Source organism: Podarcis tiliguerta (assembly GCF_965153285.1).
Source record: "Podarcis tiliguerta genome assembly, chromosome: 16".
NCBI lineage: Eukaryota > Metazoa > Chordata > Lepidosauria > Squamata > Lacertidae > Podarcis > Podarcis tiliguerta.
Window position 1 is genome coordinate 14,861,219 of NC_139549.1, and position 13,765 is coordinate 14,874,983.

At 55.2% G+C, this 13,765-nt stretch overlaps 1 protein-coding gene across 1 annotated transcript; it reads left to right on the forward strand.

The window, feature by feature from the left end:
- The first annotated feature begins 3,343 nt into the window (after positions 1-3,343).
- On the forward strand, positions 3,344-7,267 carry CD248 (CD248 molecule). Its single transcript, XM_083416372.1, has one exon. The coding sequence runs from the start codon at positions 3,428-3,430 to the stop codon at positions 5,588-5,590; it is 2,163 nt and encodes a 720-aa protein (XP_083272498.1). The 5' UTR covers positions 3,344-3,427; the 3' UTR covers positions 5,591-7,267.
- The last annotated feature ends 6,498 nt before the right edge of the window (positions 7,268-13,765 follow it).

Below are 13,765 nucleotides of genomic sequence, written 5' to 3' on the forward strand. Positions count from 1 at the left end.
TGTTCTGGCTTCTGAGATTCAGAATATTTTTTTTCTTGTTTTCCTCCTCCAAAAACTAGGTGCGTCTTGTGGTCTGGAGCGAAAAATACGGTAAAAAAAAGTTGCTTATTATAGGAAATGCACTACTTGGATAGAAAAGGTGTCTAGTTGTGAACTAGCTAGTTTAGACAAGAACAAGTCACAGGCACACAGCACTTGCTGCTTTTCTTTCCTCAAGAGGGTCAAGAGTGACCTCTCACCTCCAGGTCTGAGAGAGTCGTACAAGGAAGAAGAAGTTGCAGATAGGATGCAACCTAAACCACAATAAGCAGGAAAAGGGAGAGATCAGCATAGAGATGGGTACATTATGGGAATCTGGGGGTTCCTCACTTTATCTTAAATCCATAAAAATCCCTCTTTCGCAGGCTGGGTTGCACCCAAACTTCCAACTCGAGCTGTGTCTGAGGTTGCCCTCATTGCAAGGGCCTGAGACAAAACAGGAGGTGCTGCCCTGCCCTGCCGCCTGTGCCGCCCACCTTTCCCCCTCAGCTGCTGGCAGAGAAGCGGTGCCAGCACTGATTTCTGGTGAGATTGCTCCAATTTCCTATGAGACCTCACACACGCTGCAAGATCTCATGCGATTTTGGCGAGATCTTGACGGAAATGGGCACAATCTCACCCCAGATCAGCACAGATGCCCGCAGCTGCTTCTCTGCCAGTGGTGGAGATGGGGAGGGACAAAGAAGGGTGCCCATGGGGGTGCTGCCTTGGGGGGGGCTTCTGCTGCCTGTGGTGGCTCTTCCTTGTTGCATGCCTGGGCCCCTCCCCATGGCTGGGAAGGATGGGGGGAGAAATTCAAGTCAGTTCACACCCACTCCCCCAGATTTCCCACCTCCTGGAGAGACACACACACACACACACACACACACACACACAGAAGGCGACAGGCATGCATTTCATTTTCTTCAAAGATCAGAATTATAAGCAGGATCCGTTCCAACAGAATTAATTTGCGCTTGGAAAAGCACATAAAGCTGAAAGAGCACAAAAGTGGGAGAGATCACCACTCTTCCTCCTTCCTTCTATGCGCTTTTCAAGGGAGAAACAGGATACTGCCACCACCCCCCACCTCATGACCAAGTGAGCAGTGATTTGTGGCAGGAGCTCAGAGGCTTTGCAGGTGCCACTGCGCCCATGGGCACCACGTTGGCGACCCCTGCTGCCGATGAGACGCTTTCAGAGTTCCCACCCAGCTCGGTGCTTCCACACGGTTTCGCGCTGCCAAAACCATTTTAACAAGGCATTCCTGGGAGGGCAGGAACAGCGATAACAGGCAGGCCGTGATTTATGGGGACACGCAAAGCAGAGAACAGGGTCTCTCCCTGGTAAATAGGTGCAGCTGGGGAACGATGGGCCCTAGCCAAGCCAGAGACATCCCATCTGAAGGACGTCTTGGGAATGTGTTTGTGTGTGTGTGTGTGGGGGGGGGAACCTCCTTTCCTCCTCCCCTGCACACTTGGAATGGCCGGGAGAGGCCTGTGTGCGGTTGTGCGAATAAAGGGAGAGAGCCAAGTCTCTACACAATGGAGATAGGAGGTCGAGGGAAGGCGGGTGGGTCTGGTGGGTGGGTGGGGGGCTTTTGCCAGCATCAGCTTCATTTCTCTAGCAGGGCTTTGCATTAATTGATTCAAGGCTGGCAATAACTGCAGGGTTCCTCTCTTCTCCCTCCCCTCCCCAGCAGCCCCCCTCCCTGCAATATATGTGCTCCATCCCATCCCTCCCCCTCCCCCAAAAAATCTCCCCTGCCGTTTCCCACGCAAAAGGAATTCCACTTATTTTCTTACTGTTGACGAGGGACCCCGACCTCCCTGTGCCACATCTGCACCTTCCCAGTCCTCCCCCCGCCCGCCCCCCCGCCTATCAGTCTGAATGGAGAGGCCGGAAGAGGAACACATGGCAGCGTGTGAATGTGAGTGCAGGGAGGAACACCCCTAAAATGTGAGCCTCTGCTGGTTGAACTGGAACGCTCTCTCTCAGCCCAAGGGCCACATGTCCCTGGGAAATCTGTGTACATTTTTTTTTATTTTTGTACCATGGGCTGTACAAAAACTGACAAACCTAGACAGCATCTTAAAAAGCAGAGACATCACCTCGCCAACAAAGGTCCGTACAGTTAAAGCTATGGTCTTCCCAGTAGTGATGTATGGAAGTGAGAGCTGGAACATAAAGAAGGCTGATTGCCGAAGAATTGATAGTTTTGAATTATGGCGCTGGAGGAGACTCTTGAGAGTCCCATGGACTGCAAGAAGATCAAAACTCTCCATTCTGAAGGAAATCAGCCCTGAGTGCTCACTGGAAGGACAGATCCTGAAGCTGAGGCTCCAATACTTTGGCCACCTCATGAGAAGGGAAGATTCCCTGGAAAAGACCCTGATGTTGGGAAAGATGGAGGGCACAAGGAGAAGGGGATGGCAGAGAATGAGATGGTTGGACAGTGTTCTTGAAGCTACCAGCATGAGTTTGACCAAACTGCGGGAGGCAGTGGGAGACAGGAGTGCCTGGCGTGCTCTGGTCCAGGGGGTCACGAAGAGTCAGACACGACTGAATGACTAAATAACAACAACAGCAGGCTAGAGAAAGGTATTTGCAACCTTTCCAGGCCCCCTCAGTATAGCTCAGTCAGTAGAGCAAGAGACACACATCACAGGCTCATGGGTTCGAGTCCCATGTTGGGCAACAGATTCCTGCATTTCAGGTGGTTGGACTAGATGACCCATGTGGTCCCTTCCAACTCTACAATTCTATGATCCAACGCTGAACCAACTTGTCTATATCTGCTTCTGGACCTTTCATCCTGCACTCGCAGTACTTCAGCTAAGGTCACACTGGCTCAGAATAAAGTTGGACCTAGTGTTTAGAGCAGGGGTGGGGGACCTGAGGGTTCTCCTTGTGCTCTTTTGCTTGTGGCCCCACTCACCATGCGGCCCTTGGAAGGTCACCCAGAAAGGAATGTGGCCCCCTGTCTGGAAAAAAGCTCCCCACCTGAGTTAGAGAGCAAGAGAAGGGGCTGGAGGAAGATAGAGAAGAACTGAGAGGGTCCGGGCTGCTTTTGCGAGTCTCTCTCTGCTAAGTAGCCGGGGCAGGATTCCGGGTGGGGGTCTTTCTCCGTCTGTCTGTGGCCTCCCTGCCTGCCTCCCTCCCGCTCTCCCGCCGCGGCTGGAGGTTTCCTTCCTCCTCCTCCTCCTCTTATTCTTCCCCGACTCCGGTTCCCTCCTGGCAGGGGCTCAGATCGGCGCCTTAGAAGGGCAAAGGCGGGGAGTGGGACGCCCGCTCCGTCTGCGGCTCCTCCCCATCCCACCCTGGCTGGGGAAAAAGGGGAAAGGAAGGGGAATGGGGGGCCCCCGGGCTGTCAGAGCGCTGGACGGCAGCGGCGCGGCAGGGCAGGGCGATGCTCCGGCGAAGAGGAGGACGAGGACGGCCCAGGCCGCGGCTGCTGCTGCTGGCGCTGCTGCTTGTAGCTTGGCGGCTCCCCGGCGCCGGGGCGCAAGAGGCGCAGGCCGCCTGCGGCCCCGACGGCTGCTACGCCGTCTACTTCCAGCGCCGCAGCTTCCTGGACGCCTGGCGCGGGTGCCGGGAGCTGGGGGGCAATCTGGCCATGCTGAAGTACCCCGAGGAGGCGGCCCAGGTGGCCGAGCTGCTCCGCGATGTTCGAGGGGGCGGCGGCCACGCGCAAGGCCCGCAGCGGCTCCTCTGGATCGGGCTGCAGCGCCAGCCGCGCCAGTGCTTCCCGCAACGGCCGCTGCGGGGCTTCACTTGGACGACGGGCGACCAAGACACGTCCTACACCAACTGGGCGCGCTCGCCTAGCAGCGGCGTCGGGGGACCCAGCTGTGCTGCGCCCCGCTGCGTGGTGCTGGGCGAGCTGGACCTGCAGTGGCTCGACGGCTCGTGCACCGTCCCAGTCGACGGCTACCTCTGCCGCTTCTCCTTCCAGGGGATGTGCGCGGGCCTGGCGGAAGAGGAGGAGGAGATGGAGGAGGAGGAGGAAGAAGGAGGAGGAGGTGGAGGAGCCTCGACGGTCGCCTACAGCACCCCGTTCGGCCCGGCCAGCGGCGCCCTCCGCTACGTCCCCTTCGGCACGGTGGCTGCCGTGACCTGCGGCCGGTCAGGGCCGGCGGTGTCGGTGCTGTGCATGCAGAAGGAGGACGGCAGCGTGGCCTGGTCCAAGGACGCGCCGCTGTGCCGGGAGGCCGTCTATCAGCACAGCTGGTGCGAGGGGGACAACGGTGGGTGCCAGCAGCTCTGCCTGGACGAGGGCTCGGGCTACTCCTGCGAGTGCCACGCCGGGTACTTCCTGCTCCCTGACGGACACTCCTGCGCCTCCCACACCCACCACGACGGCGCCGCCGATGGAGACGCCTGCCGGGGCCGCCCGTGCCAGTTCGGCTGCGTGACCGACGGGGAGGCGGCAGACGGGTACCGGTGCCAATGCCCCGCGGGCTACGAGCTAGGTAGCGACGGGCACCTGTGCGAGGACCTGGACGAGTGCGCGGAGGCGCCTTGCGAGCACCAGTGCGAGAACACCGACGGCTCCTTCGTGTGCCGCTGCCACCTGGGCTTCAGCCCGTCGGAGGAGGAGCCCGGCCGCTGCGCCGACACCGACGAGTGCCAGATCCCCGGCGTGTGCCAGCAGATGTGCGTCAACTACGTCGGGGGCTTCGAGTGCTACTGCACCGAGGGCTACGACTTGGAGCCCGACGGCATCACCTGCAGCCCCGCGCCCCACCCACCCCCGATGGCGACCGCCCAGAGCTACCGCGGAGCCGGCTTCCACCTCGACGACGGGCTGGGTTTGGAGATGGAGGGCGAGTTCGAGGACGGCGTCGAGGAAGAGGATGACAGCGATCACAACCTGGCCCTTTCCGAGCACCTCTCCGTTTTCCAGGACGCCAGAGTCGCCTCTCCGTTCTTCCCCGCAGACCCCCGCCTGGTCCCCCGCATGCTGCCGGCCACGGAACCCCCAAACCCGAAGTCGACCGTGCCCCTTTTAGACGCCAGCCCCTCCTCCCGACGTTCTCGCATGCCCCCCAACTCCACCCCCACCGCTGCTTGGGGCCTCCCCACTGCCTCCCGATCCCCCTCCCCGTTCCCCGTAACGGACGCCCCCCGAGACACCCCAAGTCCCCCTTCGCTGCTGGCGGATCCCACATCCCCGACGGCCCCACTCGCTCCGACGATCGCTCCGCCTCCCCTCCACCGCCCTCCCGTCTCGGCTGATTCGCCTGGTGAGGAGGAGAGTCCCGCGGTGGTCGGGGGAGTCCGAGCAGCGCCCCCCACTTCTGCTCCCCCCGCCACTCCAACCCCCGACGGGGCGCCCGGGCGGCAGCGGAGGGATGACCGGTGGCTGCTGGTGGCGCTGCTGGTGCCCATCTGCGTCTTCGTGGTCATCATGCTGGCACTGGGCATCGTCTACTGCACCCGCTGCGGTGCCCAGGCCAAGAGCCGCAGCGTCACCCAATGCTACCGGTGGGTGATCAGCTCGGCGGGCAAAGGGGCTCCCCCGACGGCCTCCAGGCCCGGCCAGCCGGCCACGTGCAGAACCAGCGTCTGAGCCCTGGGCCGGCCAGCTGCGCTGTGCCCCCCCACGCCTGGCTGGCACAGAACACTCCGCTGCTCACAGCTGGCAGGATAGCTGGATCCTCAGAAAACCAACACCACATGTGGTCAGTTATATCTGACCACAATCAGGAAACGACAGAGGCCTCTTACTTGGCTTGGAGCAACGTAGGAACCCGATCATTGGTCCATCTGGTTCAGTATTGTCTACACGGACTGGCAGCAGCTCTCCTGGGTTTTAGATGGGGGATAATTCCGGGCCTGCTTGGAGATGCCACTACGGATTGAACCTGGAGCTTCCTGAAATGTGGGGCAGATGTTCTGTCCCTGAACTACTGGGAAGAGAGCCCAGGGACCCAGGCCAGGCCAGCTGGAAGGCTGCTGTGGCAAAGAGACTCTTGACACAGGACCAGAGCTGTCCCTCCCTGGCTGGGACACAAGAAACGCCATACAATGCTGGGAACGTCTGAACCAGGAACTTTAAGAACAGGGGTCCCTCCAGATCAGCACTGGACGGGCAGCGCCTCTCCAGGGTTTCACGCAGGGTCCCCCCTCCCCCTCCTCCAGGGGCACAGTTGGGCAATCTTGGTCTTATGGGGATGGGGGAGAAGCCTTCGGCAGATGGAGAGGCGTGCGACTTCAAAACGTAGCCAGTCCCGTTGCATTTGCGCTCTCTGCCGGGGAGGCTCGCCCTTCCCCAACACCGTGGGGGGTGGGGTGGGGGGGTGCAGAGTTCTCTCTGATCTGCCACACAGAGCACACCCTGCTAGTTGGGGGCGCACTGTCACCTCAGGACAGGGGTGCCGACTTGAATAACATATTGGGGGCCCAGGTAAGCCTTGCCCCACGATCACAAGACGAGGCACGCACGCACCATGGCAACACCCAGCAACTTTAGGGGAGCCCAGTCCACTCAGATATTTTATTGGGGTGGGGAGAAGAGACCTCGGGCCCCTAAGAATGGGCTCCTTTGCCTCAAGATGCCAAGGACCCCTTTAATGCCCTTTGGAGTGCACACAAGCTAGGAAAAGGGGTATCTAGCTGGGGGGAGGCTGGGCCCACACCAGTGCCTCTCCCCCCCCCATGCCACCCCCTTGTCCATCTGGTCAGAGGGGCCGGAGGGAGGAGGGACACTCCTGGGCCGAAGCCTCTGGGTCACAAGAACCCCTCTCATTGCAGGCAAAAAACTCCAAGCCCTTCTTGAGTTGGGGTGTGGGATGAGGAAAAGGCCCACGCTGGGATGGGACCCCAATTCATGATTTGCACCAGCCCCCTTTGCAAAAGAACTGCATTCCAGACCCACGCAGCGGAGGGGGGAGGAAGATTCAGAAAGCGCCCTCCAATGAGGAGGACAGATTTTCCCCTTTGGCCCAGGTGCCAGCAGGGCGCGCGTGTGTCTTGTTGCAAAGAGGCGAGGTGTGGGGTGGAGGGTGGGGAGAAGGGAGGAAGGAAGGATGGAGGGGCCGAGGTGGGCTGGGGGGTTGGAAGCGCAGATCTCTGCATGCCAGGAAAGGGTCTGCACACTGATCGTGACTGCTGATGTACTTTTCCTTTGTGGGGGAATTGTTCCCCCTTGGTTATTTTTTCTTTTTCATTTTTTCCCGTTCCTTCTTCTTTTCTTTCTTTCTTCAGTGTGTCCAATAAAAGGGCTGGCGCCTCCACCTGGCTGGAATGAGAGGAGAGTCTTATGAGAACAGTTGGTGGTGGTGGTGTGGGCGGGGAGGAAACGGGGTGGGGGGGTAAGAAAGAGAGAGAGAGTGGCTGAGAGGATCCCATATTTCTAGCGCTCAGGGCAGAATTAGGTTAAGGTGACCAGATTCAGAGCAGGGAGAGTCCTCCTAGGTTAGTGGGGGGCTGCAATGGTTAGGGGGTGGCAACAGTGCCCCCTTTTAGAGTCCTGGGGCGGCTGGTAGCCATTGGTGGGACATGAGGACTAGTTGGCTGAAGAGTAGTAATGTGCCAAGTGGCAGGGAGGTCAGGAGATCTGGGTGCTGGTTCTTTCTCTGGAAAGCAAGTGGATTCTGGTCTGCTAAGAGCAGTGGCGTAGCGTGGGGGGCTGGCCGCACCGGGCGCAACATCTGGGGGTTAGGGGGCGCAAATCCACGGGTTAGGGGGCACAAATTACTTGCCTTGCCCCGGGTGCTGACAACCCATGCTACGCCACTGGTTAAGAGGAGGGAGGGGAAGGTGAGATTAGTGACCAGGGGCACCTCATCAAGTCTGGAATTATTACAGTATTATTATTATTATTAAATCCCTATACCGCCCTCCGCCCGAAAACCACAAGGCGGTTTACAATATAAATATGCAAAAATAAATACAGTAGTAAATGGAGCTTAAGGGAGATAAAGGGATATGGCCCATGCATTCTAATGCTATATATAATATATTGACAAGGGGGGTTGGGAACCCATGGAGGAGAGAGGGACAATAACTAGCGGGCTGCTTCTTTTTTTTTGCAGAGTGGGGCCAGTGGGATCAGGCTCCAGGGGAGAAACAGCTGAGGACAGAGAGGGTTGTGCCTCTCTTCCAGACCCCATAATTTCAAAATTAAAGATCTGGTTTTCCAGAAACAGCGACCACAACTGACACAGCGACCTCCCAGGATCTTTCCCACGGCTTGCCCTGTTGATAGCCCCTAGTTTTGGAGAAAGGGGGGGGGGAAGTCTGGATGGTAACTTGGACCGTATCCCATCCCCCGGAGGTCTTCATCATCATTGACTCCCATATCCGCACGCACCCCTTTTCTGAAGTATTAGCAGCCCAATTAAGATGGAAGTCAGGGGAAATGGCGACAGGCTGCAAATAGGGAACAGTGGACCTGGTGAGAGTCTGTCTAAGCTTTGCACATTTGAGGAGAGGTAGTCACTTTGCTAGTGTAAAGGGACCACACGGAAAACTGGCTTTCATGGTTTGCTGACTTGCTATGACTTCCAGGCCCAGAGAAGCCATCCTAGAAATCAAACCCAGTAAGATGTGACCACCCCCCCTTTTTTTTTTGCAAAAACACATCAGGTGTGTCTGTTTATGTAGCTAGCTGGAGGTGAATGGAATACACTCTGCTTATGCCTAGAAGCTTTCTGCCCTTTATGATCCTTTAGCTGCTTGCAGAACTGAGCTTGCTGTTCATCACAGTTTCTGGGGCAAAAATTAGGTTCACCCCCTAGACTGTGGGTGCTGAGGGCGTGAGAGTAGCTTTTAGCAAGCCAGAGAAACTGAGATCACAGCAGATGAAGAAGCCCCCCCCTCTCTTCCTATTCCCAGCCCACCCCCAGCAGGATTGCTATATCACACACACACACACACACACACACACACACACACACACTGCTGCATGAGTCAGCCTAACCAAGTCTGGCTGTAGTTTGCATGGATGGGTGTGGTGGCAATGCAACACTTGGCCTAATTTTTGGGTGGGGGGGGCTCGGTGGCTGTGGGGCACCCAACAAACTCTGGAACATGTTAACCCTTTCTGACGCTTAGAGGGGGAGATCTAAGAACTTGTTCAGTAGGAAACAATTCCTGGACCTTAAGGAAACTGAGGAGATGGGGGGATCTGTGAGGTTGTAAGGAATGTGTGCTATTAGGGGGGCGCAGATCATGCCCCTCCAAGCCCCTCCAGTTAACCCATTCCTTCCCATCCCTCCTCTTCATTGTCAGAACGCCAATATTTTTTGGAGTGTGCAAGTGCCGGGTGTCTGGGGACTCTTAGCTCTCCTGCTCTGTTATTTCTCTCCCCCCACAAAACCCGCAAATATCTCCCCTTAAACCAAGCGTGATACAGAAATGCCCCCCCCCCTAAAAGAAATAAGAAGAAGACCCAAGCCTCTCCCAGGCAAATTCAACATGAGTTCAAGCTGATGATGTGTGGCTAGAATGAGGAGGCCCAGTTCCTGCAATTTCTTGGGGGTGGTGTGGTGTGGGGGCACTTGGCAGGAATGTGCTTGCCTTGCACATGGTGCAGAGAGGGTTAATATCAGCCTTAGGGTGGAATGTGAGCTTTCTGGAGACTTTTAATAAGGAACAGATGGGGCAGCGGCTGTACACTGGAAGGGATGGGCTGCCCCCTCCCCACACAGGCCCCGTCCCAGTGCCCCCATCACCCTTCAGACCTTATAGGGGTGCCATGGGTCCCTCCCTCCTCTTAAAGGGGCTCTGTGGCTACAGCATCTGCACCACAGGCAGAAATTCATCCAGTAGAGCTTCCTATCTCTATGGACAGAGGCTGCAGTTGCATCCAGGGCCTGCTTGCAGGCATCCCAGAATGGACTTCTGGTTGGCCACTGTGAGAACAGGATGCTGGACTGGACGGGACCCTTCTGGTCTGATCCTGCAGGACTTTCATTCCCCCCCCCCCATTGTCATACTTTATTGGGGAGACACACACTGCACCGGTTAAATTTATGCCTGCTGTTGCAGCAGCTGTTAAAAGGCACGGGAACCTTGATTTCAAACGGGCATGAAAGTGTTTCTAGAGTTATTTGGGGGAGTAAGAGGTTTGGAAGTCTGGATTTGTTTTTCCCATGGGCACCTGGGAAATTCAGCTTCCCATAACGGGCATCTGGCCACATGGGCATAGCTGGAGGGGGGCAGCTGCCTCCCCAAATCAATAAAAATCCATAGCAAACTGAGGCTCCCCCCCCCAACAAAAATCTTGGCTATGCCCATGTCTGGCCAGCCACTGTGAGAACAGTGGAGTAGATGGGCCTTTTCCCTTTTTTTGTTGTATTTTTTTAAATTTGATTTAAATATATATATATATAAACATATAACAAAATCAATTAAGAATCCATTAAATGAGATTACTCTGAATCTTGAGACTTCACCCTATCCCCTCCATGGTTCCTAAAAACAATGTTTACAACTACATATCAGTTCATACCCAAATTTTCCATCAGTCTAAATTGTCCATAAGTTTTGTTACTTTACAAGTGTGGTTAAAATCCTGCTAATGCTTTCATCTGTCCACAATTATAGATGGGCCTTTTTCCTGATCCAGCAGTCAAGCCCTTCTTAGCTTCTCATGAATTAATGACTAAGTGGAAGTCGAGGAAGGGCACTCTTTGCATGCTCAGGATCACTGTTGACATTACCTCACATGTTCTGAAACTGAGCCCTGAAATAGGGAAGGGTGTGGAAAAGGGGTTACAAGTGCATTCCTTTTGCCAGTGGTGTAGCGTGGGTTGTCAGCACCCGGGGCAAGGCAAGTAATTTGCGCCCCCTAACCCATGGATTTTAGTAGGGGCAGAGAGCTGCGAGTGCGAGCGCCCCCCCCATGTTGCGCCCGGTGCAGCCGGCCCCCCCTGCACCCCCACGCTACGCCACTACCTTTTGCACCCTCCCTTCAGTCCCTTTCACTGATTACATTTAAAGGCATTTAAAGGCAACTCCCCATTTACCCAGGGAAATATATTGGGAACACCACTGGAAAAGCCTGCAAACACCCTCTAAACCTCTGGAAACCTTTGAAAAAGCCTTTAACCCCCCCCCCCCCCAAATTCCACCAAACACCAAACTGTGACCATGCCCCTTGTGGGATGGGTTTTAATGGGTAGGAGAAGAGATATCAATTGCAAATTGACCCTCCATGTGTGTGGCTTAAAGAGAGTTTCAAAATCCCATCCTTGTCAGCAAAATTTAAAAGCGTAGGAATTAAGCTGTGGTGTCTTCTTTTGAGCAAGTCCAGTCAAATGAAGTAAGCTGGCTTTTCCCCTTCTTACCCCGCTTAACAAAGAATCGGGCAACGACCTGGGAAGCAAGTTTAAAAATAAAAAAATTACCTTACTTTGTAATCATGCATTGGTTGACAGCAATGGCAGCAGTAAAAACTATGCAGGCAAAATACTTCTATTTGCAGTGTAACCAGCTTCAGGCATGTGTCTAAAGCTGTAGCAAGAAGAGGTTATGTTCAAATCCAATACAGGCTCAAAGAAAGAGAAAGTATGACATGTTCCTTTGGGGAAACGACATCACGCATAGTCCTCTCTACCAATTGCGTTTCTATGGTCTGAGTATCTACCTATCAGCCGTACTGCTCTGTGGACTTGTTCCCTTCTCATGCTAACTAGCAAGAATATGCATTTATTAGTTTTGGCTGCTCATCTCCCACACCCCTTGCTTCCCTGGATGGAGAACAGTGTCAAAACAAGCCTACTATGCAAAAGGTAAAAGTTATATCCACTGCCCTGCCCAACACTGGCATGTGTGCCCCTGAAAGTAATGTGGTTCTTGGGCTGGAAAATCTTTGCCACCCCTAGTCTACTCCATTCTCTGGGCAGCTGCTCATCAGAATCTCTCCCCTCACCTGCCAGCTGGTCCATTTTACCTGGATATTTCAGGGCTTGCACTTGGGGCCTTCTCAATGCAAAGTACAGTAGTACCTCGGGTTACAGACACTTCAGGTTACAGACGCTTCAGGTTACAGACTCCGCTAACCCAGAAATAGTACCTCGGGTTAAGAACTTTGCTTCAGGATGAGAACAGAAATCGTGCTCCATTAGCTAAAGTGGTACCTCAGGTTAAGAACAGTTTCAGGTTAAGAACGAACGAATTAAGTTCTTAACCTGAGGTACCACTGTACATCTTCTTCCAGTGAGCTATTATTCCTTCCCTGGGAGCACATATACCAGTAGCAAGTGCCAGTGGCGTAGCGTGGGTTGTCAGCACCCGGGGCAAGGCAAGTAATTTGCACCCCCTAACCCGTGGATTTGTGCCCCCTAACCCATGGATTTGCGCCCCCTAACCCTAACCCCCAGATGTTGCGCCCGGTGCGGCTGGCCCCCCCTGCACCCCCCACGCTACGCCACTGGCAAGTGCAACATAGCTATGCTTTCTGATGCACAGGGGTGCTGCCAGCACTCGCCTCCTTGGGGCAGCTGCCAGGGCCCAAACACCCTACCAGCACCCACCATCAGCTCCAACATTTATCCTTCCCACCCGTACCTTTTCTCAGCAGCTGGATATCAGAAACCACCCACCATTTTAGCGATGCTGCCCCAGGGCATTGTGGGTCATTAAAATGGCAGGTGTCCCACAGTAAGCCAACTCTGGGACTTCTCTCGCCTGTTGTTCACAGCCAGAGATTTGTTGTCCCAGGGTATTGTCCACTTGGAAGGGTACTAGTTTAATTCTTTGGCTGAGGGCCTTGCCATGCCCACCTCTTATCATTCGCCAGCCAGCCTGTGTTTGGTGAGAGCCTGGGTACATCTGCTAATTTTACTGAAAGGTGTGTTTTCCAGGCCAGTTTAGCACCAGTTTAGTTGAGCCTTTAAAAAAACCAACAAGGAGTCCCAGGTTTAATTTAGCCAGCTCTGGTGCCCTCTTTTCAATACCAAGCCCTCAAATAGCAAGAAATTAATTAATGACTGGTTTTTGTGGAGGAAGCATGTGGAGAAAGCAAAGCACTGTCCTGCAAGTTTCTGAAATAATCCGGATGGCTGGCTGTTTTCTACCTGACACTGGCGGTCTGGGGTTCAAATTCTGTCCATTCCCTTCCCCTTCCAAGTTACTGGTCGCCAAAAAGGCTAGAACAGTGTGAATAAATGGGAGGTTCATAAGGACATAAGGAGAGCCCGGTGGCTCGGGCCAGTGGCCCCACTCGTCCAGCATCCTGGTGGCCAGAGTAAAAGAGTGCCTCTGAGCATGTGCAGAGGTCTGCCAACCCCAGCGACCTCCCCTGAGAGGAAGACAAAGAAGGCTGCAGAGGCTCAACCCCACGTGTTTATTTATTCTGAAACTGCAGCTGAACCTTCCTTTGGTCTCCTCCAACCCCCTGCCCCAAATTTGGGGAGGGGAATCCATCGCTCAGGGAAACACAACACCCTCCCCCCCCCCCAATTTCCTGCAACGGGAGAGTGTGCGTTGAAGACCCTGGGCGGGCGTCCTTGTTAACGGGCTTTGCGCTCGAGCAGCGCTTGGGTGGGAAAATCAGCCATCCGGCCCACACACAGACACTTGCCGAGGGACGGAGCCAGGAAATGGGGTGGGTGGGCGAGGCCTGGGAACTAGGACGCCAGGGTTCCCTTTTAGGGACTGCGAGCAGCAGCAGCAGCAGCAGCGCCTTGTGGTTAGAGACGAAGGTAGGTCAAAAGAGGTGACGCTATAAACCCTGTTGCACATAAGATGCGGGAAAGGGATAAGGAGGGCTAGCTGGTTTGTAGGATTGCCATAT

Coding starts and splice junctions, on each gene's coding strand:
- CD248 (XM_083416372.1), top strand. CDS start 3,428: ATGCTCCGGCGAAGAGGAGGACGAGGACGGCCCAGGCCGCGGCTGCTG.